The sequence below is a fragment of the Odocoileus virginianus genome, chromosome 34, assembly GCF_023699985.2.
Source record: "Odocoileus virginianus isolate 20LAN1187 ecotype Illinois chromosome 34, Ovbor_1.2, whole genome shotgun sequence".
Lineage (NCBI taxonomy): Eukaryota > Metazoa > Chordata > Mammalia > Artiodactyla > Cervidae > Odocoileus > Odocoileus virginianus.
In genome coordinates, this window is record NC_069707.1 from 11,629,366 (window position 1) to 11,655,916 (window position 26,551).

Genomic DNA, 26,551 nt, shown 5'->3' on the forward strand with positions numbered 1-26,551 from the left:
TTTCACTTAGCTTATACATAATGCTTTAAAAGTCCTAGAGATTTCAGTTTGGGTTTAATTTGATTTTGCTTTGCTGTGGTAGCATTTACCAGTTTCCTTTATTTCCACCTAATCTTTGAATGCCATATTGTATGGAGATTATATTTCCTAAAATGTAAAAAATGTCCTCCTCTACTGGGAGGTCACAGTGGATGGGGACTTGGGGTTTGGGCAACCTCTGAAACAAGTGGACATCTTCTGTGCTTCAGGTGCAGTCATACAATGGAGCTTGAAAACAGAAGTAAATTACTGTAGGGTTGTCAGGCAGAGATAGCAAAAGCAGATGATATCCTGAATTAACACCAGGACAAGGTGCTTTTTATAGTTGGCAGTTTAGTTCTTTTATGAAGTCCAGTTAAGTACCAGTTAGTAAGATGTATCAACAGTTTATCTTTAAAAGGGAAGAAAAGGCCATGAAATAATTGCCTTATTAATACAATCAGAACCTCTTTCTTTTATAAACCTTTAGATAAAACATGACAATAATGGAAAAATAATGTAAAACAGATATAATTGTACATGACATTTGGCATTTTGAAAAACTTCATTTTTAAATTTTTTACATTCTTTGTATTTTACATTTTTTGTAGAAAGTTACATTGTAGAATGTAAAATACTTTTTACATTCTTTGTAGAAAGTTAAGCACAATTCTGGTATTTAAAATAAAGACAAAAGTCACAGCAGGCACCTAAAATTCCATGTGCATCACACAGTTTTTCACACATAGTCCTTCAGGCTATATGCCGAACTGTCCTCTGGCTGTGCGGTGGAGACGGGTGGCTGCTTGCATGGGTGGAGCAAAGCTCCCGAATTCTTCTTTAGACAGGATGTGCAGAAGATCATGCCGGAGATCAGCAGCAGCACGGCCGAAATGATCCCAAGGTAGACGGCTCCTCCAGGCTCGTGTTTGTTGCTTTGTGGAACCGTCGAGTCCAGAAAGTTTGCTATGATCTCCTTTGTGTACCACACAGTCGGTATTAAACCAGAGGTCCCTGCAGACAGGAAGCAAACTCCTCCAGCAAAACAGGCATGCCTCTTGGTTTCCGGGTCCCCTCCTAAGCGAGTGCATTCCATCCCCACTGTGGAAGTGCAGATCCCCACCGCAGAGAGGATGCAGGCCAGGATCATGGTGGCCCGCGCGGCCTGCTCGTGGCTGGGGAGGGCCAGGACGGAGAACTTCAGGGTGCAGCTGAACATGCCAGTGCTGTACCACGCGCAGTCCATCCACAGCCCTTCCAGTCGCTCGATGGCCGTGATGATGTTGGAGCCCGCATCCATGTTCACCTTCCAGTTGGGCAGCAGCGTGGCCGCGAGGACTCCAGAGACCCCAGATAAGGCCAGGGCGAAAGCCAGGAGCTGGACACCCGCCGAGGCCATGACGTCACTGCGACCTCTGTCCTCTTAGAAAACCCTGACGGCGCTCGGTCAGAACTGTAGCTATTTCTGCACAGCAGAGAACCAGGTAACAAAAGGCTGGGGAAAGAAGACGAGATCAGGACTGAAAGAAAGGACAAACAGACTGCTGTGAAGGGTGAAAGCTGAGAACGAGCCTGATGGGGCCTCTGCAGGGGACGAGGACACTGCTTCCCTGGAGGGAGGCTGACACCAGGCCCAGGCCGCTGCTTGCTGAGTGACTGTGGTCGGATGGTGCTTGGTACATGGCGTCAAGGGAAGAGATGTCCTCTTTGTTTGTTGGTTTAAAATTTTAAAGAGTGTTTATTGGAGCATAATTGATTTACACTGTGTTACAGCTTCTGCTGGAGAGCAAAGTGAATCAGTTGTACATGTGTCCACTCTTTTATGGACTCTATTCCCTGTAAGTTATTACAGAGTATTGAGGAGCATTCCCTGTGCTGTCCAGTAGGCTCTTGTCAGTTATTTTATATATAGTAGTTTTATTTAAAATGTAAGCCCTGCTGAAGTCTATAGGGTAAGCATGTATCTTGTTAGGAGATTTAGGCATTGAATTGCAGCTGTTGGATAGGTGATAAAGGATTTAATAGTATTACAGGTTTTAAAAACTTTTTTCTAATTAAAATACTCTATTGGTAATAAGGAAGAATAGTTTAAACCCATCTGTTAAAATTGATTTATAAATATATATTAGAAAAGTTTTCAGTATTTGAAAAATGATTATTTTAAAAATCACCCAGCAATCCCACTTCTGGGCATACACACCGAGGAAACCAGATCTGAAAGAGACACGTGCACCCCAATGTTCATCGCAGCACTGTTTATAATAGCCAGGACATGGAAGCAACCTAGATGCCCATCAGCAGACGAATGGATAAGGAAGCTGTGGTACATATACACCATGGAATATTACTCAGCCATCAAAAAGAATTCATTTGAATCAGTTCTAATGAGATGGATGGAACTGGAGCCCATTATACAGAGTGAAGTAAGCCAGAAAGATAAACACCAATACAGTACACTAACGCATATATATGGAATTTAGAAAGATGGTAATGATAACCTTATATGCAAAACAGAAAAAGAGACACAGATATACAGAACAGACTTTTGGACTCTGTGGGAGAAGGCGAGGGTGGGATGTTTTGAGAGAACAGCATCGAAACATGTATACTATCGAGGGTGAAACAGATCACCAGCCCAGTTTGGATGCATGAGACAAGTGCTCGGGGCTGGTGCACTGGGAAGACCCAGAGGGATCGGGTGGAGAGGGAGGTGGGAGAGGGGATGGGGAATACATGTAAGTCCATGGCTGATTCATGTCAATGTACGGCGAAAACCACTACAGTATTGTAATTAGCCTCCAACTAATTTTTTAAAAAAGTTAAAAAATCTATTAAACACTCTCTATGCCATTCACATGGCCCAAGTGAATTATTAAAGAAGGAGAAGAAAGTAGTAGAACTCAAACTCACTAGCACGATATCTCTGATTTCCAATTTGCAAAGTCTTTACCTAAGGCATGCCATTGCCTCCCTTCAGGTATAAGTTACTCAAACCTGAAACAATTGAGCCTACTGTCTTTTGCTTATAAGAATGTGAGATCCTTTCTAGTGGGGACCAGAACCATTCCCTGACCCAAATGAAGTCTGCTGCAAAACCGGTTATTCTAAACGATTCAGAAGTAGTGACATAGGATCTTGAAAGTACAAAGCAGAAGTAACCACATCATTTGTATTTGAGAAAGTAACAAAAACAATTCATGCTTTCCTTTGCTCCCTCCTTCCCTTTCTTTTTATAAGAGGGAAAAGAGTGCTTGCTGTGTTTTAATCTGGCAATATTTACTGCCTTCTTTGAGGAAAATATAACAGTTTCTGAAATACAGCAAAACTGACTTGTGCATTTCCAAATTAATTTTTGAACGATGTATTAGAATGGCTCTATCATGATTCATGTCTGTTTCACACAAGGCAGTATGAGCTCTGAATCTAATAAAATACCTGGGTCAAATCTTGGCTTTCCAGAACCCCACTGTGCCTCATTTCCTCTTCTGGAAAGTGGGAGGATTATAGTATCTGTATCGTGGAGGTAAATATGGTAGTGAAGTTATCTAACCCGTGGAAGGTACTCAGTAAATTATAACTGACATTAGTATTTTTAGATTTTTATGTCATGTGACAGTTGGTATTTAATGGCATTTGGGTGGTTTTTTTTTTTCCCTCTTCCTCAGGCCGATTCCATTCATTTTCATAGACTCTTAGAGCTGAAGGAGACCATAGCTCTATAATCTTGGCTATCATCATTGTTTCAGATCAGAATACTTAGGTGGTAAATCGCCTCAGCAGCAGATCAGCAGTGCCCACTTCCCACTTCTGCCCCTCTCAGCATCCTCACCCTGTCTCCCTCTACCTACCACAATAATTCCTGGTCAAATCCTCATGTATGCTTCCTGTGGGAAGCAGGGACAATGCTACTATATCTGGAGGAAAAAAACACTGTTAATAGTCAACTTCCCTCACTGCCTTTCTCACCAAAAGAGAGAGACTCCAGAAGGAATTAATAAGGCAAATAAATTGGCTTCAGAGACTCACTGAGGTCCAGATGGTCTGGCTTTTGTGAAATATCTACAGTAATGCGACTCCATGCCTGTGTTACCTTGAATATAATTGTATAGTTCAGTATAGTTACAATAACATTGATTCCCCAAGAGGTTAAATCCTGGGCTGTCTGAATTCAATTGTTCTATTTTTGTTCATCATCTTAAAATGTGAATTCTACTGTTTCAGGAGGTTTCTCTGAGATTCTGAATTCTTAGAGTCAGTAGCATCAGAGCACCTCGGCTTTGCCTGCCATCCTACAGTTCATTCTTTTTGTTTTCCAAATTTCTTTTCATATCTGAGACCAAAATAGAAGTTAAGGTTTCTAGAAAAAAAAAGTAATAAAGCACATGTTTGTCGTTTCATAACAGCTGTTTTCAGGTTTGAGTTTTAACATTTCAGACTCAAGCCAGCTCACTCAGATGCTGCCTTCTCAGACCACTCTCAGCTTAAGCGATTCATTAAGAGTGAGACTGCTGTTAGCATTCCCTATGAGCATCTCCTTTTTCTTTTTTTTTTTCACTTTGGTTGAGTAACCTTTATATGTTGATCAGTCTGTGCAGTCTGTGCTCAGCTTCCCAATTATAACTCTTTTCTTCCCATTAACCAGTACATTTTATAAATTACAGTGTAACGCAGACTTGCAGACAGCCTGTTCATCTTAATTAACAAGTGCTGGCAGTGATAAATTACAGACGGCCAAAATCAGTGTAAACAATATGACATTGCATTAAGTTAGCACAGTGCTCACTTACTAGTGAATGTTGGACTCTTAAGTGCTTCCCTCTGCATAAAAAACTTAGAATTCATTCTCCAAAATGAAGGTCACTCTTTTCCTTTCATAAAAATGTATTGGCATCTTAGCTAGTGCTGTGAAATCTTTTTTTTTCTCTCTCTCTCTGTCTCCAGCCATAAGCATGGTACAGTTTGTGGCCTGTTCTCTCAAATTTCTGTCTCATAGAGAATAAAGGCATACTTTGTTTCAGTGGTTGTGGTGGTGAAATACTGTGAAAGTAGGCAAAAGCAGAGAGGTCACATGTAAAAACTTAGTTCTAAATAGCGCTCTCATGCTTCCAAAATCTGCACATAGAACAGAACCTATAATGTTAAATTTATGAGCTATTTCCCAAAGAAATTCTGAACTGGATTTCATGAAAATGTAAAGTCAGTTTTCCAGACAAGATTTATTTATATCAAATCTAGCATTTAAAAACAGCTTTACAACTTATAATTCAAACCAAGTTATACTGGAAGGTCTATATTTAGATCCCCAAGCATTATGGAAGGTTCTCATTTTCCATACCTTTTGTCAGTAGCCTTCAGTGTCTTAACTCTCTTCTGTCAGTTGTCTTCAGTTGAACCCCAATAAGGTCTGATGAAGAGACACCACACACATGAGGCTCAATTCACAGCTTCTGAATATTAATGATAAAACTCCACCACGTTAACTTGCAAATAGCAACGAGCAACACAGAAATCTGAGAGGTGAAAACTGCTGATGGTGCTAGAAGATAAATACCAGGTTCTCCATCTCATTTTTTGAGCTGTGGGAGAATTAAGACGAGAGAGGCGGGGAAGGGAGGGAGTTGTTGTTACAACAGGATTTGTCGAAACCTGAAAGCTGAAAATGCTTTTGTGTCACAATATACAGAGAAGGAATTATTTGGGTGCTCACAGAAAGACTTTCTTTTCTTTTAATATTATGTTTTAGTCCATAGTTATAATTTATTTTTGAATTTTTATCTATGTTGGAAGATACAGTTTATTACTTTATGTCCCCAGTTAAAGAATATGGTCTGAAATATTTTTAACAAGACTCTGCTTTGCAAATGATAGTTAAGTGAGACTTTCTTTTTATTCTGGTGCTTCTGACTTGTGTGAAATCAAGATTCACAAAATTGGTAGCTTTCAGACTAAACATTCAAAAGACAGATTTAAATATATATACATATAGATAAAAGTAAAAAGAAAACCCAGTACCAGCCGATGACTAGAATCTGATCAGTAAACCTGCAAGTGTTTTTTCAGGAGGGGTGAGGGGTGGGTATCCTGAATTTTCTTCTGTTAGCCTTTACACTGAGAAAGATTTCTAAAGTATAACTTAATAAAGAGATTTTAGAAAATGCTGTAAAGAAATTACATCGAAATAATGTGATGAAACATTTTAGATGAAACTAAAAGCAAACACTGAGGTGCTAGACCATGAATAATGGTACAGACATATTTCATCTTCATCAACTTTGGGTTCTCATTTTTTTCTACCTCAGTAATTTTAATTCTACAAGTTATGCATTTATAACCACTATGAGAACAGAAGATAATTTTACGTGTGGTTGGATGTTTAAATTTTTACTACTGCTAATAGCCATGTTAGATGTTATTCATTTCTTTAAAAAGCAGTGATTAATAAAAATGCATGTTTCGGTTATCTGGATCTTTCTAAGTTTTTTGTTGGTTGGTTTTAATCTTCTCTAAGTCTGGCATCTAGCAAGATACGTATTGTTTTCTCCTCTTAGAAGTTAAATGTCTATGCATTTGTTTTTTAGCTATAGTGTTGTAATTTTGATGTATAAACCTAACTTCCTTCTTCTGTTTCATGGAGATATATAAGCAGTTCTTTGTATAAGTGCTGGATGGAGTAGAGCTGAGTTTCAGGCACTGACACTAACAGCATTGCTGTCACTGCTGTATCGAGTCCACCCGATGCCTTCAGGGTCTTGGCTTGTTCTGCTCCTTGCGTGGTGGTTGTGCGCACTCACCTGTGCTGAGGCTGACTGGGGGCCGGTGGGAGGAGCGGCCAGCGACTGCTCCCTGCTCTGGCCTCCAGCATAACACAGCCTCCTGGGGATAAATGGCTTAAGCATGCTTTAATGTTCATTGCTTTTTTTTTTTTTTCAATTAAGTAATTTACTTAGTTTTGGCTGCAGTGGGTCTTTGCTGCTGAGCGTGGGCTTTCTCTAGTTGTGGCAGGTGGGGGCTACTCTTCATTGTGGCGCTTGGGCTTCTCATCGCGGTGGCCTCTCTTGTGGAGCACATGGGCTCCAGGGCACGCAGGCTTCAGTAGTTGTGGCCCTTGGGCTTAGCTGCTCCGCAGCATGTGGGATCTTCCTGGGCCAGGGATCAGGCCTGTGTCCCCTTCACTAGCAGGCAGATTCTTAACCCCTGGACCACCAGGGAGGTCCTGCGCATTAGTGTTTTTAAGAACTTTTTGATTTTTTTTCTGTCTTGATGAGTATACTTACCCTATAATGTATTAACTGCCTGTTCTCCCACCCCCAGCCACGCCTCAATGTCTTGGATCTTAGTTCCCTAACCAGCGATCAAAACCTCACCCGCTGTGCTGAAAGCACAGAATCTTAACCACTGGACCATGGGGAAGTCCCTTAACCACCTGTGTTTAAAAGGCAAACTTCTGAAATGTAAATAACTTTCCTTAACTATAGACCTTTAACACAAGGCAGAATTCCGTGCATAAAGGAGCCACAGGGACTTCCCTGGTGGTCCAGAGGTTAGGATTTGGTGTTTTCAGTGACATGGCCTGGGCCAGTTCAATCCCTGTTGGGAGAACTAAGATCCCACAAGCCGCACAGTGAGGCCCAAGGAAAAGGAGCTAGAAAGTAGAAGTGCACAGAGAAGTGTAATTCATCGACATAATCATCCACTACCAGTGTAGAGAGGACAGAGAAATCTTTTTAAGTCCAGAGGCTTCTCTAGGTAAACCTTACCTTTGTTTATCTTAGTATGTCTCTCTTCCCAGCCCTTCCCACTGAACACCCAACTTTTGTTGCTGGCAATGTGACTCACTGATAGATGTCTCAGATCTGTCAGGGACAGGACTGAACTCCTGATCCTCCCCACAGCGATTCTCCCCAGTTTCCCAGTGTCAGTTAACAGCAAATGCAGCCCCAGATCTTAAAAGCATCCTTTGTTTCAATACCCAATATCCATTCAATCACCAAGTTGTTTTGTTCCAAAACTTGAAAATAAATCCAGAAACCTACCACCTCTGAGCCCCTCTCCTGCTTACGCTTGGCTTAAGACCTCTAGAATGTAAACCTCACAAGGGCAGGGATTTCCTGCTGTCTTGTTAATTGCCAGTGCTGTGCGAGGAATGGTGCCTGGCTTATTTTCAAGGTGTGATAGATATTTGTTGAATGAGTTCAGAAACTGATTTTGAGTATATAAAATAATACATTACCTTTACATGATTAAAAGTGTAATTTTTAAATGAGACTGTCATTTTATTAATTAATTTTGCAACTCTTTAGTTCTATCTGAGGCAATATGGTATTTATTTAATTTTTTTTTTATATTTGGCTGCACTGGGTCTTTGTTGCTGCGTGAGCTTTCTCTAGTTTCAGTGAGCGGGGGGGCTTCTCATTGAGTTGGCTTCTCTTCATGTGGAGCACAGGCTTTGCGTGCGTGAGTTTCAGTAGTTGTGGCACACAAGCCCAGTTGCTCAGCGGCATGTGGAATTTTCCCGGACCAGGGATCAAACCCCTGTCCCCTGGATTGGCAGGCAGGCTCCCATCCACTGTACCACCAGGGAAGTCCTGGTATTTAATTCTTAAACCAAGTCTATGAGATAGAAGAAATGGTCTCATTTTTAGAGGTGAGAAAACTAAGCTCCTAAGAAGTTACACAAGGTCCATAAAATGAGTAAGTAGCGGGAATGTGGGATTCAAGCCCGGAATACTGTGATTTTTGAACCTCTGTACACACAGCCCTGCCCTGTCCCATTTAGAACAGAATGTGTTTTTACGTCTCATTATAATAGAGTCGATCCTTTCTGTGGTGGTCTGGATTAAGCTCTGGAAACAAATGAACCCTGACACCTCTGTAGCCTGAAATAATAAACATTTGCTTCTCACTCATGCCAAGTCCAAAAGTGACTCTGCAGAGTAGCTGGCCAGTGACTCGGCAGTCCCAACTGTTTTCTTTAAAATGTTTTCATTTATTTGTTTTTAAGAAAAAATGACATGTGATTCCCATGATGTATTTTTCTCAGTGACAGTATTCTGGATATTCAGACAAGTTTTTGTTTCAAGAATCAGTAGTTTGACTAAATGTTGGAGAAGAAATAACGATACCAAGCCTTTGTGGGAGGTGGTTCTCCAGACCTGCGTCTCTCACTGCTGCCCACACACGTGCATCGTCCCGTTTTAGAAAAGCCTTGGGGCCCTCAGTTGTGTTGTCAGGGATGGTGCCCAGTCCGTGTGTGTTTAAAATACTGCCCACTTAATTCCAATGGAAAGTTGAGGTTCTGATTTTTTTTTTAAGTCTTTTCTCATTTATTTTCTCTTCAACCTTAAAAAATAATGTAAGTTTAAGATTAAGAGAGTTTACCTGTTCCAGTCCCACAAATTTAAAGTGACTGACTTAATCCTAAAAGAATGTTTCTCTTCTTGACTGCATCCTGGAATATTAACAGTATCAGCTATGAGCACAATCAGTGCTTTATTTTCCTCCACCTTTATGGTCATTTTATTTAAAATAATGCTTTAGGCTGCCCTGAACACTTGATCCTTTAGAATTGGTGGTTTGTAGACTAGTCGATTACAGTGAGGATTGTGTTTAAATAAAGATGACTGTTCTCTGGTTACCGTGTGCTCCGGAATGTCTAATGAGGCCATCCCGGCTCCGAGGCTCTGTGCAACTCAGACACCTGTTTCTGATGTGGCTTACATTGCCATTTCTCTGTTATTTACTACCTTATTTTTCCAACATTTTGTTGCTCCTTTTTAATGTCTTCATGTGGAAGGATCTTGAGGATTGGCTTTCTGTGTCTTTATCACATTATTTTAGAATATTAAGACAGTCTTTGGATTTTGCAGTGACACCTGGAAATCAACCTGTAAGTATGTATTTGTTGTTGGCTTTGCATGTTATTTTAAAAACCAGGACATTTTTTTCAAGAACATCCTCACTTGCCGGTCGTGTCTCAGGTCGTGGCCTGAGCGCCCCTCGTCTGGGCCCGGCTCTCAGCTCACCGCCCCTCCTCCTCCTCCCCTTTGCCTGCCTGCCTTGTGCTTCTCCCTCTCCGCCCACTGGTCTGCGTTTCTGTCCTAGCGCACGCTCTGCCGTCCTGGGTGGGTTCGTGTGGACTTTGTGATATTGCCAAACTAGGGAGCTTATATCAGTTTCCATCATTTCTCTTTATTTATTGTAACACCTCTGGTTACATACATAGGAGGCCCCCCAAAACTCCGTGAGTTAAACTAGTAACATGAGCATGTGAAGGAGGAGATCTGGTAGCTGTGCAATTCATCTTTAAAAAGACAGACTGTCTTCCAAGTCAGAAACAGGAAGAGCAGGACAGCGTGAACACAGAGGGCACCTCCGCAGAAGGAGAGCGGGCCTGGGTGCTGGGAGCACGCGGACTGGGGGAGTCCGGTGCCCTGTACCTTGTGCCCGTGAGTGGCCAGGCCCTCAGGCTGAGCACCAGTGACCATGGCAACCGCGTCTGCATGAGCTTGTTCCTCTTCTGTGCCTCTGCAAGCCTTCGAGGCGTAAGACCTTGCACTTTAGGTCATTTTTTTAGGAAGGGAATGTACTGACGAGTCAACTTGCGTGTCTCTCTGACAGTTGTGACTCATTATGAATGAGTAGATTTGCATCCATCTTCATTTATCCATCTTCTCAGTATAGTAATGGTAATATTTATAGCAGCCGCACTTACTGACTACCTGGTGAGTTTGTATAGATTGAAGCCACCCCCAGGGAGCTGACTGATTCAGAGGTGCTGGAGTTTCTCTGGAGCCATGAGACAACACCAGAGGTCAGGCCCTGGCCGCAGCGCCCTCTGCCACCACAGCCCAGCCCCTAGCAGGGACCTCCTCCACCCCCAGGAGCCTCCGGGGGATGTTGTCACACAAACACTCAAGTCACGGTTTGTGGAAAAGGTGGTGATTTTAGAAAGGTGTTTTCCCTGTGATCATTCGGTGTGCCTCCAAGTTAAGTATAACAGAATATCCTAATCTGGTATTTGTGTGTTCTTGTCCCTCTTGTATTTGTTTAAAATTAAGTGTTCACCTCCCCAAAATTGTTCCCGTCCTTGGGACCAAGAAACCGTCGTATGTCTTGTTGTTGCTAGTTGGCCTGATTTACATACATACATACATGTATTTACATAATATATACCTTAGAAAGCACTCTCCATCGTCTGCCTTCACTTTGGCTGCCTCTTAGACTTCTTATCGTGCCCTTAGCTTACTCACTCTTCTTACATGCTTATGCTCTGAGAGTACACATGGTGACTGTTCAAAATCTGTTCTTCTTGTATCATTCTAAGCAGGAAAAGAGAGGGAAAACATTCAGGCATTCTACAAGCTGCATAACTATAATACCACAGGCAGTAGTGACTGTGACCACTACCCTTCTTGGGGGAAGGTGCAGCCGCAGGGCCTAGGACGCTCTGATGGAGACTTGGGCGTGGGAACCCTGAGGGAGTCAGCCAGCACTGGTTAGGGGGGAACCGAGCATCCCCGGGTGCTCACCCGACTCTCATTTCTCCTGACGCCGAGCGTGACTCTCCTGCCTCAGGATCTCTGGACCCTTCATGCCGTCTGCACGAATCTGAGACAGTCCTACCTTGAAGGTCGAATCCTTGTGTTGTCTCTGGAGTCTGATTATTCCCTGTAGTCATCCTTTGTTCACATCATTCCTCTCCTCTCCCAGTTGTGGTCATATCTCGGCTCAGTGAACTGTAACTTCCTAAGCGTTTTTCCTCTCCACTGGCTTACCCTTTAATGGTCCTGAACACCATGGGAGCTGTTGAAGACCTTTTCTTCGATAATGGCCAGTATTGTTTCTGTACCTTTCCATGGGGTAGTTATTGAGATCTTTGACATGTTATGATCATCTCAAAGTCAGAAAAAGGGCTGTACAGTCTTCAATGTTCCCTGGACCATGTTGATTCAGGATCTGAGCTGGCAATATCTGAGATTTAATAGCTTCTTACCCCAGTTCTCCCATGAGGCCGAAGTGCTGCTCTGAGCTCATCACCAGTCGTGTCCTAGACACCCCGGCCTGGGAAGTGGGACACCCGCCTGCAGCCTGCTAATGTTGAGAAGCAGAACCTCTGCTTTGTGCAGCATTGACCTTACAGTGAGTTGGAGAGGCAAATATTTAAAGTTGTAAATGCTCTAATTTGAAATTTTAGTAGGTCATTTTAGTATACTGATCAGCTGAGTTTGGAAAGAGACTTGCAACATTTAAACCGGAATTTTTAACTGCATCCAGTGCCCATGTACTGACTTCTTTTTTGGAATCAAACCCTTTAACAGACTTGAAACTCAGGCAAGGAAATTTAATGGTTGTAATTTTAAATAAGCATTCATTTACAAGTAAAAAGCATTTTGAATGTTACCATAGTTACCAAGTAGCTTTCCTATGGTTCTACAGAAAATGGGCTCCATCCTACAGCGTGATTCTGAGAAGTGTGTCTGGAGGCAGGTATAGAAAAGAGGGCAGTGTAGGTCTCCTGGAGAAGCAGGACATGTTACTGCAAGAGCCTTCTTGCGTGAGTTTTCTGTGATCCTCTGCTTTGCTTGTGAGTGGAGATTTCCTTTTATCTGAAACATACTATTAGCCAACTTAACTGGGTACCAAAGTTATATTCAAACTTTAGAAGTCTACTGCTACAGTTCATATGGGGTGCTGCTATATTTATTCAGGGTTTTAAACTTTTTAAAAAACAAAAAACAGACGTTGCCTCTATTTGTAAATACCAGCTATGTCTCAAAGGAATAAAATCAGGCAAATAAAGATGAGGCCACATTTTTAAATCCAAGGATTCTAGGAGTGGCAGTTTCTTACTGGAAGGAGAATGCATCTATCCCTGTTTTCATGCCTTTGGTCTTAATGATATTTGAACATTAGAGTTTTGATAATAAATTATTTTCTCTGGAGACTGGCAGGCTGCTGACCAGAAGAATCCTTTCAGAACTAATGTGAAAGGATTGGACTGAAAGGGCTCAAGGGGCCGAGTCATAGAGGGTTGGCAGAATGAGCGGTCAGGACAGGAATGCCAGTGAACGCAGGTGGTAGAAAGCGCTGGGGCGAAGTTGAGAGAATGGTCTAGAACAGTTGAGTTCACTTGATCCCCAGTCCCGTCCGTTCACCCGTGCCTCTCTCCAGCCCCTGGATCCTTCTCCGTGGTGTTTTTGTGAAGCTCTAAGGAAAGTCCTGGCCTTTTAACTGAAACACTTAGTTTCCTATAGGAAAGGAAGTGCTTGTTAGTGAACTTGGAGAAACACATAGAGCACAATTTGAAAAACGATTAAAATTTAATAAGAACATTGAGATAGTCACTCTGCAGTGGAAGAATAATTGTTCCACCCAGGGGGTATAATCGTCACTAAAACAGTCTGAGGATGGACATTTTAGGGAGCGTTTTCAGCTGCAAAGTCTCCATTGCCAGCTTTCACTCTTCAGCTTAGAACATTCTCAGCACTTGCCAGCGTCAGTGATGGGGTGGGGGCAGGGAGGTCAGCAGGGTGGTTCCAGGCGGCTCAGCCCCCACCTAGCAGGAGAGACACCCCTAGTGCCTCTGAAAGCCCATCCAGGTTGGTCCTCTTGGGTCTTTCTCATCCACACATCCTCACATCACGTGTGAATACTTTTCCTCCAACCTAAAAACAAACAACAAAAGTTGCCCCATCCTTATGTATTACAGGCCCAGTTGAAGGAATAATTTTGTAGACACAAGGATATTTAGGAACATGTCCTCACAAGAGAACACGATAACCCCTGTGAATTTTAAAGCATAGAATTCCTTTTGACAAGTAGTGGTACAGCCCACACTTCATAAATTGTACTTTCTCAGCCTCTGTAGAGTGTATGATGTCCTAAAGAGCAGGTTTAGCAGTGATCCCTTAGAGACTGAAGGTTTGTAAATTACCAGTAGGCTTCCCCTTTCCTAGGCCATTCAGGCTCTTGTGTGTGTCATAGCTGCTTTGACTCCATTTCCTCTCCTAGTCTTTACTTTCAGTATTTTCCAGTGTTGTTTTGAATATATCCTTGTGAACCACTGTGAGTCCATTTTTAGAATAGGGATGTGCCTGAGAAGTTTTATTTTCTGATAAAGAATCTCAACAGCTGGTAGTAGCTTAACACTTAAACAGTAGTATTTTTGGTGGTTTCCATTCCATTTGGTTCCTGCCTGTGCCTCATGGGACATTTAAAGTTGTTAGCAGAAAGTTATGTGGCCATGCAGACAACAAGCATGAATTCAATCCAGCTGATTAATCAGTGTCTATATCTGAAAGAAATGGTGTCCTAATTGATTCCCTTTCTGGGGAGTTTAGCGCTGAGTGGTCCTTGGGGGCCCATCTGCCACGTCTCTGGCTTTTGAAGTCCAGCCTTATAGTCGGAACTGCTGCTGCAGCTTATTTTTCGCTCATTCAAAAGCTGAATATTCTAATGCTATTTCTTACCTGCCTACAGACTTTAAAGATTACTTGGATTAATCTCAAATGGCCATTGTAAAAGAACATTCTAAAATTAAGTGACTATTAAGCACAGGCCTAGTGGCTGCCATTACTGAACAGATGCGGCCAACTGGGAGTTCCCTGCGGCAGCGCAGAGGCGAGTGGGGCATCGTACATGCCTGGAGGAGATCCATCCTCCTGTGCTGCACAAGATAAACCGTTTAATGTGCTACAGCAGGCAGTAAGATGCTATGTGTTTTCTGACAATGAAGGTGGACTCGGCAGTGGTGCACTTCACCCCCCTGACCCGGCCCAGGATCGAGCAGCCCTTCAAGCTGGTGGAGAAGGTGGTTCAGAATGCCTTCCAGTTCCGAAGGAAGTACTGCCATCGAGGGCTCGGGTGAGAGAGTTTTTTCCTACTTGGTAGCACTTTTTACAAACTCTTCGATCACCTTCCAAGATCAAGAACAAATGTTTTTACGATTGTTCAAACTGCCTGTAAATGTTGCTCTTAGTTCAGATCCTGCGATGAACAAACCTTGACAGCCACTGAGGAGAAAGCAAAACGTCTTAACCTCAGATGCCACTGGGAGGTTTTGTTTGGTTTGATCTTAAGTACAAACTAAAACTGACATCACACAGTTTACAGTGAGCCTGGACTGGGAGGTCATGATCTCACTCAGGACTCAAACCATCTGAACTGTTGTTGCTCTGGACACTTCTGCCACTGCACGTGTGGTGTGTTCTCCAACACGAGCAAATTCCCCAGGTCTCTGACCACCACCTGGGTGTGCTGCAGTTTAATTCAAGTCTGATAACTCACTGCCTGGCATCAACGCAGCCCCTCAGCCCGATGCCACCAGGCTGTCCCCACTTCAGACTAGTGGCAAGTCCCAGGTTGCTGCTTATATTTACGACTGGCTGGCTCTAAATTGGCAGTTTCCAGCATCTCGTCCAGCTTCAGCTTCAGTAATTTGCTAGAATGGCTCATACTTTCATGTGTTGATTTTAAAGGCTATAACTCAGGAACTGCCAAGCTGGAGGAGATGCCCGGGACATGGTTTGGGGGCTGGAGGTTTCTTACTTCTCTGTGTTCACCAACCTCCAGGCTCTCCTAACCCCATTATTTGGGGGTTTATGAAGTTCATTACCTGAGCAGCACTGATTAAAGCACTGGCCACTGGCGATTGAGCTCAGTTTTCCAGCTCTCCTCTCCTCAGACGTGCAGTGGTGGGTGCATCCTTCAGTCACATAACTGAGTCCCCTAGCCTGGTGCTTTCCAGGGGCCACCAAGAATCACCTCGTTAGCACAGAACTCGGGTATGGTCGAAAGGGGCTTGTTATGAATGACAAACGATGCTCCCATCACCCCTTACTCAGGAAATTCCAAAGATTTTAGAAGCTCTGTCTCAGGAACCTGGACAGAAACCAAATATGTGTATTTCCTACCACACACTGTCTAAGTGTATGGGTTTTTTAATGCCCTCTTTCCATCAGGTTACTATATCTTGAAGATTTAAGGACATATTTAAAATTAGGAAGCAAAGATAACTTCTGAGTAGCCAGAACAATGTCTGGAGTATCCGTGTGAGCTCGTTTTTATTAAGAGAGAGCTCCTGTGTGTGAGCCTGAGAGGCCTCAAGGTCGCCAGTGATGCTGGATAGCCAGTGACAGGAAAACGTGACTAGGCCCAACATAGTCTAAGAAGGCAGGAAAGCACATGTGTGTTTTTAAGATATCCACCTATAGTCAACTGTAGTTCTTTAAATCAGTTTAGCTTTAGAGGCACATATTATTTTCTAGGGCTTCCCAGGTGGCACTAGTGGTAAAGAACCTGCCTGCCAGTGCACAAGATGTAAAGAGACACAGGTTCAAGCCCTGGACCGAAGGATCCCCTGGAGGAGGGCATGGCAGCCCTCTCCAGTTTTTTTTTTCATTTATTATTATTAGTTGGAGGCTAATTACTTTACAATATTGTAGTGGTTTTTCCATACATTGACATGAATCAGCCATGGATTTACATGTGTTCCCCATCCTGATCCTCCCTCCCACCTCCCTCCCCATCCCTTCCCTCTGGGTCATCCCAGTGCACCAGCCCCGAGCACTTGTCTCATGCATCCAACCTGGGCTGGTGATCTGTTTCACAATTGATAATATACATGTTTCAATGCTATTCTCTCAGATCATCCCACCCTCGTCTTCTCCCACAGAGTCCAAAAGTCTGTTCTGTACATCTGTGTCTCTTTTTCTGTTCTGCATATAGGGTTATCGTTACCATCTTTTTAAATTCCATATATATGTGTTAGTATACTGTAATGGTCTTTATCTTTCTGGCTTATTTCACTCTGTATAATGGGCTCCAGTTTCATCCATCTCATTAGAACTGATTCAAATGAATTCTTTTTAATGGCTGAGTAATATGTATATGAATATATGTACCACAGCTTCCTTATCCATTTGTCTGCTGATGGGCATCTAGGTTGCTTCCATGTCCTAGCTATTATAAACAGTGCTGTGATGAACATTGGGGTACACGTGTCTCTTTCAGATCTGGTTTCCTTGGTGTGTATGTCCAGGAGTGGGATTGCTGGGTCATATGGCAGTTCTATTTCCAGTTTTTTAAGGAATCTCCACACTGTTCTCCATAGTGGCTGTACTAGTTTGCATTCCCACCAACAGTGTAAGAGGGTTCCCTTTTCTCCACACCCCCTCCAGCATTTATTGCTTGCTTGTAGACTTTTGGATAGCAGTCTTTCTGACTGGTGTGTAGTGGTGCCTCATTGTGGTTTTGATTTGCATTTCTCTGATGATGAGTGGTGTTGAACATCTTTTCATGTGTTTGTTAGCCATCTGTATTGCTTCTTTGGAGAAATGTCTGTTTAGTTCTTTGGCCCATTTTTTGATTGGAATTGAGCTGCAGGAGTTGCTTGTATATTTTTGAGATTAATTCTTTGTCTGTTTCTTTGTTTGCTATTATTTTCTCCCATTCTGAAGGCTGTCTTTTCACCTTGCTTATAGTTTCCTTTGTTGTGCAAAAGCTTTTAAATTTCATTAGGTCCCATTTGTTTATTGTTGCTTTTATTTCCAATATTCTGGGAGGTGGGTCGTAGAGGACCCTGCTGTGATTTATGTCGGAGAGTGTTTTGCCTATGTTTGCCTATGTTCTCCTCTAGGAGTTTTATAGTTTCTGGTCTTACATTTAGATCTTTAATCCATTTAGAGTTTATTTTTGTGTATGGTGTTAGAAAGTGTTCTAGTTTCATTCTTTTACAAGTGGTTGACCAGTTTTCCCAGCACCACTTGTTAAAGAGGTTGTCTTTTTTCCATTGTATATTCTTGCCTCCTTTGTCAAAGATTAGGTGTCCATAGGTGGGTGGATTTATCTCTGGGCTTTCCATTTTGTTCCATTGACCTGTATTTCTGTCTTTCTGCCGGTTCTATATTGTCTTGATGACTGTAACTTTGTAGTATCGCCTGAAGTCAGGCAGCTTGGTTCCTCCAATTCCATGCTTCTTTCTTAAGATTGCTTTGGCTATTTGAAGTTTTTTGTATTTCCATACAAATTGTGAAATTATTTGTTCTCGTCCTGTCCACTCCAGTATTCTTGCCTAGAGAATCCCATAGACAGAGGAGCCTGGCGGGGCTGTAGTCCATGGGGTCACAAACAGTCAGACATGACTGAAGTGACTTAGAATGCATTATTTTCTAAGAATAGCTAGCTCCATTTCAGTTCTCTCTTTCTGGTTTTGTGAAGAATCCCTTGAGCATATGAAATTACTTCAGCCCAGCTGGACAGCTGCCTCCTGAAACCATTAGAATCCACAGACTTCCCCTGGAGGGCCTGACAGCCTGCCATTGGTTGGCTGTAGTTAGGCAGGTGTTCATGCTCACCAGGCAGTTACTACTTCTCTAGTTGGTAATGCCACTGGCTATCCTGGTACAATTAGAGTGAAGGCACCCCTCTGGTTCACTGCAGCTCCCCACCCACCCCCCGCCAGCATGCACTGCTACAAGTAGGACACGAGCTGGAGGTCACACAGGGTGTGACCCTTAGAGTTATATGTGACAGCCCTAATTCAGGGAGGGAAAAAAAAAATCACAGCAAGTACATCCTGCTTGTAGCAGTCCTGGAACTGGCCTGAGCCCAGAGCTGGCCCTGGCATTTCCAGGACAACCCCAGCTAAGTAATGGGCTCCATTCATGTCTCACATGCCCTCCCCTTGCAGAGATGGACCAAGTCTGTGACCCTCTTTGACCTTTTGGTGACCTTCAGTCACATCACACCACACCACACAGCAGTCCCAAATCATAGAAACTATGATCAGACCCCTGCTTGCCATGAAACTGAATGCAGTCAACTCACCCTGAAAATGTGGGGTCATGGCATTCCTGGTTGAGAAGACCATCAGCCTGTAAGAAAACTTGGTCTCCTCTTGCCACGACGTCTTCCAAGCCCTTTGAGACAAGTTCTGTTGAGCCTCTGAGACTTGAGAGAAGAAAACAGAATCCAGGTGTAGCTTTGCAATATTTTAGTCAGTTTCACTATATATTTTAAAACAATAATCTGATTGTTAGATGAAATTTACAATTTATACTTGAGTCAATTTTAAAGATGCTTCAGTTATCTTAAAGAGGAAAATAACTATTTTCACATGTTTTCAAACTTTACAAAGGCTGGCAAGTTCAAGTGACAGAATCAAAACTGCACCAGTAATAATATGTAATTTTTATATTTAAAATGTGAGGCACAGACTTGTATTTCTCTGAGAATGCAGCTGAGCATATGATAAATTTCCCTTAAAGATGCAAGTACTGATGTAACTTTAGAACTCTCTTCTCACATGGTCAAATTAGCTCAGTGGGGGTCCATACCTGTTGCCCGTGGTGTGAGCAGAGCCTCCTCCACGGGCTTGGGGCCCGCAGGTCACTGCAGAGGCTGCTCGTCCACTCCCGAATGTTGTCGGAACCATGCCGTTTTCAAAGGAGGGGAGAAGGAAGCAGCATCGTTTGTAGAATTTAAGTGAAATTCTGAGTTTTTTCCTCTTCCTTTCAGAATGTTATTCCCTGAAGCTCGGCGATTAGAAAGCACGGGAAAACTGTTAGAGTTGGCAGATGTGGACCCGACTCTCCGACCTACCCAACTCACTGTCTCACATTTTAAGAGCCTCTGTGATGTGTACCGAAAAATGTGTGATGAAGACCCACACCTCTTTGCTTACAATTTCAGAGAAGAACTCAGGCAAAAGTCAGAAAAAAGGGGATGACAAGGAGAGTTGCAGACTGTAGCTGCTACTTCAGGGGCTGCCAGCCTGCCAGGTGTTGAACTTCTCATGTGTGCTCACGGCTGTGACTTACTCCCCTTTTACAGCTTGGTAAAGAGAATAAATATCATCAAGTAAGATATAGTACAAGCTTTCTTTTAATATACATATATATATACTGCATAGATGTGACATGTTTAGTATAAACAGCATCTATTACAACCTTACAAAAATGAAGTATCTGCACATTGTACCCCTAACCCACATTAGAATAATTTAAATATGCTTTAAATAAAGTGAAACCTAATAGCTGAAAGAAAATAATCAGAGGATTGGAGAAAAAATGACCTTTTAAAAGCTATTAATCACAACTTCCCCACCTTTTTCTACATAAATTAGAATGCATTCGTCTTAAGGATTCTAAATCATTTTGATACCTGCTCAAAAGGGATATAAACTAAGTAATTTACAAATTCTGACCAGTTTAAGCTAGTTTTCTGATCCACAATAAATTAAAATAACTTAAGTCTTTACAACTATTTGTGGGAAAATGTATCCTGCACAAAACCTAATAATGAATAGTGTTTCTGCAATTTTCATTTTGCCACCAGTTTAGAAGTGAGACCAGCACTGTAACCCTATCTGGACTGGGCCGGGCTAGGACTTTCCGTGGCTCTCTGTTTCATAGAAGCACTCTTCGCTGACAACCGACGTTAAGCTCTGGACACTGAATTCTCGCTCAAGGACAGAGCTGAGATCAAGGTTGGCGTTTCCAGGATGACTGTCCAGGGACTGGTGACGCGTCTGCGCCTTCAGCAGGGTGCCCCTGTCCCGCTTGGTGCTGTTGGCCTTGCGTTTGATGGCGCAGAAGTGCCCCCGCACCAGCTTGGGCTGCCCACCCTTGCCGGGCGGCTCTTCAGCTGGGTGAGCATCGGGGTCCTCGGAGATCCTCAGTCTCTGGAACTGGATCTCGATGTCTTTGGTGGGGCTGCCCTGCCTCCGAGCCTGGGGGTAGTCGTCCTCGTCGTCGCTCAGAATGTCACTCTCCTTGATGAGACTGTCGGGGAAGTCGGCCAGGCCCGCGTGGGGGTGCTGCTGGGTGTCTTGCCTGCTCCCGGCAGGGGGGCAGCCGCTGCTCTGGGTGCCGCTGCTCAGGCTGCCCTCGTCCGAGTCCAGGGAGCTGCCCTTGCCCGGCTCCCCCGGCCACTCGCTGCTGGAGGAATTCTTAAGGACTTTTAAGGACCTGGATGAAGCTGCAACGAGAAAAGCACACATTCCCTTATGAGAGAAGAACAGATTCCGCAAGGTGTAATGTTGGCCTTGGAGGTTATGAGAGTGAACATGTTAAAACTTTTTCATCTCACTTCAATTACCAGCTATCCTGGGACTTGAGCAAGGAAAAAAAAATGTAGATACTACAAATATGCAGTTGAAATTTTAAGTTGGGGAATTTGGCATTTTGGGGTGATAGTTATCAGAACTTAATGAGATAGAACAATAAGCTATAAACTGTCATAAGGGCTTGGATTATTTTGCTAATGAATAAATTTAAAAATTAGTTGCTGATAAAATCTAGGTTCCTTTCTTTTACTAAAGTACTTTGTAGTTTCAGAACTAGGATTACATGGTATTTCTCTGCCCACCTTCTCACCTGTTAATTTCCCTGGCTGCTCAGGTAAAGATTGGAAAATGCTCTTTCTCTCATGAGAACATTTGTTGGATTTCTTATCAGCTTTGAGATTTAACATGAATATTGAGTTGTGTACACATGTGTTTAACTCCTTTCTCTTGGGTTGAAGGGGAAAAAGGGAAGTTCAGTTGTGTTTCTGCAGACAATACTATATTTTTGATGGCTGTAGCTTATTTTGCCAGTGGAGGAAAAAATAGAAAATCTACAGTAAATCTGAAGAGGTCAAACTACCAAAAATAAGAGAGACATTTTGCAAGACTAAAAACTAGATCGATGATATGTTAACAAAATAGTTATATAGAAAGCTGAAAGCTTTAAGAGCAGCAGGATTTGGAATGTTTACCTATAGAGTGGGTTTACTAAGAGTGGGCATATTAGGTTTTTTGACCTTTTTCACTTAGTATGGATATACTCTAGAGGCTTTGCACTGTGGCAAGCACTGGAAACGTGGCAATGAGCAGAACCAAGTCCCTGACTCCCATACCTCTCAGTGGAAGAGAAAAGATGGTAAGCGTAGACTGTGTCAGCCAGTGGCAACAAGGATTTGGGGTTGGGGGTGGTTATACTTTATAAAAGAAGGTCTGGTGGGGAGAGGCATTCTTTAGGTTTTTTAAAAAATAGAATGGCAGTGACCACCTCATTCCATCCTGTGTGTTGGGGTCTGGTTTACAGCTTAGCTACTGCAGATCATTTACAAAGTGATGACCAGCTACCCTGTTGTAAGAGCATACATGCTTGCAGAGAAAAGCTCGTCATGTTTTCCTGAATAAACCCAAGGCTAGACGAGTTCTCACCTAATTTGGCTGAGACAGGAACGCGGTTCTTAAGGGGTACCAGGCGATCCTTACATGCTTTCTCCAGGGGTAATTCACACTTTATGTGACGCCTGAAGTTTTCCCTCAGAATAGATCGAATCACCTTGACGATGTTGGTTTTGCTTTCATTGTCACTGGGGGGAGAGAGAAAACACTGGTTGTTTCTGCTGTCTCACCCAGCTCCCATTCCTTGTCTCCTGCCCTCCCGTGGTACATGAGGACAGACGGACAGCAAGCTGCCCAGCAAGTATGCCACGGTCTCTCGTCACTTAGAACAGAAGTGAGAACTGATTGTTCTTGAACTTCCTGCAGGCACTAAGATTTGGATGTATATTTAATCAATGTATTATTCTACTAGAGCTGCAGTTGCCAGTTTGCAGAGGGTGGGTGTGATCCTAAAGTCATCAAAATTCAAGAGGGCGCCAAAAATAAACCCATCTTTAAGAGAACATAATTCTGTCTTCTTCCCATTGGCTTTCATCTTTGGAAGGCAGTGATACCTGCAGCACAACTGAAAGATGGTCTCTGGCCGTCCTTCTATTTCTGACTTGGTGTGGATCAGCTCCCATAAGGAATTATTTTCTGTCCCTGTGTAAAAAGAAACCAGGGGCTGCAACTCTGCCAAAGATGCTATGATAACATTTATGAAACTTGAAACCCACAATCTAGTAATTTTTTTTAAAGAGTTCAGTATTCCCAATCCTGACTCTCATCATTTTCTTCTGAGGCTCAATTCTGTGTATGACTTCCACAATAGTTACAAAAAGTTAAATACGTTTTAGTTACCTTGTGTACATTTCCTGCTGACATTTCCCATTCATCTTGGTGCTTTTGCCTTACCTCTGGATCTCATCTGTGGGAAAGAGGTAAGTGGACCACCTTTGCCAACCTCCTTCCTTGGAAGGACACAGGATGTGCTCAGGCACTTTAGGTGAAGGCAGCCAGCAGCACACCAAGTCATGGTCCAGGAAACGTGAGCACTTCCGACAAAAACTGAACAGGGACCCAGGCCGTCACTGCAGGCCTCAGCCTGTTGGTCTTTTCCATCACCAGAGGCACTGTCACCAGAACGGGGTTATTCTAGAAGGATCTTTGAACATTTTGCATGGGAGATTTTTTTCTGTATCACTTGTAACACTGCTTAATCTTAAGGAATTTTCTGGTATTGCAAATTTTGTAAAAATTTGTGAACCTGTGTTTCTTTAACAAATTTTAGGGATTGATATTACCCTAAAATTATTAGAATAACTAGAAATGTTAGATAGTAGGATATTAGGAAAATGTTGAAAACTGTAAACAGTGAAAATAAGGAAACAATGAAGAGAAGTATTTGGTAAAGAAAAGCCAGCCTCTAGCATTTACTTCCTCCAAATCCTGTAAAGAAACATCACAGCAATCTCTCATCCTCATTTTCCTTGCCTGTAAAATACCAGAAATTATCCCCAGGTTCTTTCCTCCTCCTTTTTCATTCCATAGTTTGAAAATTCCCTGAAGTTTTTTTTCTGGCACTTGCACAATACACAACAATTACCTGCTGTATTTCCCAGTCTGACTTGAAGCGCGGATATGGGGATCAGCCAGCGAAACTTAAACGGATCCAGGTCAGCATTGCTGTGTGCAGGCCGGGAATTGGAGGGCTGTAAGGTGAAAGCCCCACAAGGGCAGGGTTAGAGCAAGCTGGCTCCTGGGGCATGTGTGCGCATGACAGGAACCAGGTGCTCTCCCTGGCGCAGACCCGCTGCTGTGTGGGGCTCGGGGTGCAGAATGGTATCGGGTCAGGTGAGTCCCAGCTCGGAGGAAGCTCACACGGGCTGCGGCCAGGGCAGAGTTGTGGCTTGGGGAGCAGAAGTTCTAGGTTTCTAAGCAATAATGACAAGCAAGCTTTCTGTGACCTCATGTTACCACCTCTAAAAAGAAACCAAAATTACACAGACTGACTTGTATGGAGCAAACATAGGTCATTTTTAGGGACAGAAAAGCTGCTTTTCTAGCTAGGCCCCAGCATGGGTTACTTGTGTACATCTTTTCAAACAGACATCTTTCATGGGGAGAATAAATACCCCAAGTATCTGATTTGCTCAGTTACCCCAGGAATAAGCCACATCTGTCGGCCAGGCCTTGGTCCTTAGCAGGCTTCCCAGTTCAGTAACAGGAAGATACAGTCCAAAAAGTTAGCTTTAATCAAAGTTAATTCATGTCTTACCAATTTCTTTTTCAGTTTGCAGTTTTCTTTATAAACCAATATGACAGCTCTCTTAAAAACTAAAGAAAGAGAAGAGAAAGAAAAGTCATTATTTAATACAAACTCCCCTAACATTGAACTGCAGCTGAATATTTTAATAGAACAAAGCTCTTCAAGATTCCACAGAGCTGACACATGGGTGAATAATTAGCACTTCCTTCTGTTCATATTTGAATCATGCACAAGTACTTGCTTATTTAAAAGCTATTGTCTGAAGGAGATCCTGGCATTTTGTTTTTTGAATTCTTATTTTATCAGAAGCTGAGGACATGAGGTTCATCTCAATGAGAACACACAGTCTATGCTCACTCTCCCAGCTCTTGGTGGGAATTAAGACATATTGAAGTACAGCAAACTAAGATGGCAGATTTCAAAAGCAGACCCAGCAGCTCTGTTCCTTTAACACTTGGCCAGATCCGCCAAGCCAAGCAGCAGAAGGGAGAAGAAGGTCATGTGTGTACAGGGCAAAGCTTCTAAAGAGCTGGAAGCTGCCCATGTTAAGTCAGAGCCATTAGTGCAGCGGTTCTAAATCCTTCTGGAAATCAGGAGTTTGCAGATTTAGGAGGTTCTTCATTCCTGCCAGCCTCTCAAGTTTACATTCTTGTGAATGGAATACTAACCAAATACTGTGAGTTCAAGGTCCTTTCTGGCTTTTCCGAGAGACAGAAATGGATTCAGCCAGGACACTGTAGAGTGCATCAGAAGCTCCCCCATTGAAAGTTCTGTGACCTAAATGGTAAAAACGAGATCAAGATATGGAAATCCGGGGGCGGCGGTAGGCGGTGACTCAGGAGAGAGAGGGATCACACATATACAGTCATGGCTAAAAGTCAAGTATGTTCCATTGTTATGGTTCCCATGAACACAGGGCCCTAAATAGCAGCAGGCTTGAAAATATGAGCTAAGCACCACACTGAAAAATAGAGGTGAAGGCATCTTGCTCCAAGGCACACACTGTATGTGACCTGTGGGATGACATTCCTCCCACCCCAGGGTCAAGGTTCATCCCAAATGCCTCTGTTAACGTTTCATCTGGGACCTAGTACACTCACCACCCCTAATCCTGAAACCACATGAGGCCTGCTAATAAGAGGTACCAACATTGAAACTGACTGTAATTTAAAAAAAAAAATTCCAGCTGTTTCCTATTCTTGCCTTTTTCTCCTTAAACTACATTGCTCCTTATGTGTAGACTTTTTAAAGTTCAAGATGCTAAATTTGGTAATCCAGCCAGAGAAGAAAAGTAGGGAAATTGTCAAATTCCACTTAAACTGCTTTTATAAGGAAGGAGGTAGCCACCAATACTTGAGGTTAGAAAAGGAAAAAAAAAAAGGAGCGGCCTTCAGTTCTCTTTCCACATGCTGACTCCCACTGCCTTTATCCCGCCCCTCCCCTCCTACATCCCAGCTCTCCATTTATATTCTAGCCTCTGGGATTTGTCTTGACCTCACGCTTCACAGGAAGAGGAGGGAGAGGCACAGATACGAGCTAAGTACTACCACTTCTGGTACGGTATTTATTAACAGAACAGATGGTTACGTCTTTAGACCAATGCAGTCAGTTTTATGTTACATTTACACCTAAACCGTGTGGCTTATTATAAGCTTTAGGATCAAAAAGAAAATTTTAAACAATTTCTCCTGCAGGAAGGTGCCCTAACTAGGTGGCCTGGTCTGGAGGTGACCTCCAGACCCACGGTCACAGGCTTTCAGCCCCTCGGAATCCAAAAATCCTACTGACCTCCTTCTCTGTTCCACTCTGCTCTGCTACAAGCTGGTCAAACACGGTCCCGTAATCTTCATATATCTTCTGCATCTCATTGATGTGGCTGGCTACTTTTTCCATTGCCTTTAGTGCTTCTGCAAAATACGCAGTCATAATTTGTTTTACAACTTTGGTTTGTTCGAAATCCCACTCAACAGCAATAATGAAAAACCTTAAGGTTCAAGCCAGAATTTGAGACCAGTTCTTAACTAACAGCAGCATCATTCAGGTAAGGCTTGAATAGCCCATGATAACCTAGTTAAAAAGAAGAACAGCTAAATTATCTTCCACCTCAAATC

At 42.9% G+C, this 26,551-nt stretch overlaps 2 protein-coding genes across 11 annotated transcripts in view; one reads left to right on the plus strand and one right to left on the minus strand.

Annotated features, from left to right (window-relative positions):
- Positions 1-21,312, plus strand: part of TFB1M (transcription factor B1, mitochondrial) — a 64,533-nt gene extending 43,221 nt beyond the window's left edge. Inside the window, exons 6-8 of one of the 3 annotated variants that reach the window (XR_011485658.1) lie at positions 14,753-14,880; positions 19,534-19,875; positions 20,353-21,312. Coding sequence is in view for 2 of the 3 variants with exons in the window: in XM_020880133.2 (XP_020735792.1) it covers positions 14,753-14,880; positions 19,534-19,744 (339 nt within the window). In the remaining variant the exon portion in view is untranslated. Of the gene's footprint in view, positions 1-862; positions 7,657-14,752; positions 14,881-19,533; positions 19,880-20,352 lie in introns of those variants that run through there. The other 2 variants (XM_020880133.2, XM_070461592.1) reach the window with 2 other exon arrangements.
- Positions 13,319-26,551, minus strand: part of TIAM2 (TIAM Rac1 associated GEF 2) — a 244,678-nt gene continuing 231,445 nt past the window's right edge. For all 8 annotated transcript variants that reach the window (XM_070461588.1, XM_020880120.2, XM_020880121.2 and 5 more), the window contains 9 exons: positions 26,229-26,347; positions 25,109-25,217; positions 24,450-24,508; positions 23,778-23,883; positions 22,747-22,834; positions 22,226-22,380; positions 19,353-20,994; positions 18,844-18,966; positions 13,319-13,682 (listed from right to left, as the gene is read on the minus strand). In XM_070461588.1, coding sequence (XP_070317689.1) covers positions 20,399-20,994; positions 22,226-22,380; positions 22,747-22,834; positions 23,778-23,883; positions 24,450-24,508; positions 25,109-25,217; positions 26,229-26,347 — 1,232 coding nt within the window. In that variant the 3' untranslated portion in view covers positions 13,319-13,682; positions 18,844-18,966; positions 19,353-20,398. The remainder of the gene's footprint in view (positions 13,683-18,843; positions 18,967-19,352; positions 20,995-22,225; positions 22,381-22,746; positions 22,835-23,777; positions 23,884-24,449; positions 24,509-25,108; positions 25,218-26,228; positions 26,348-26,551) is intronic.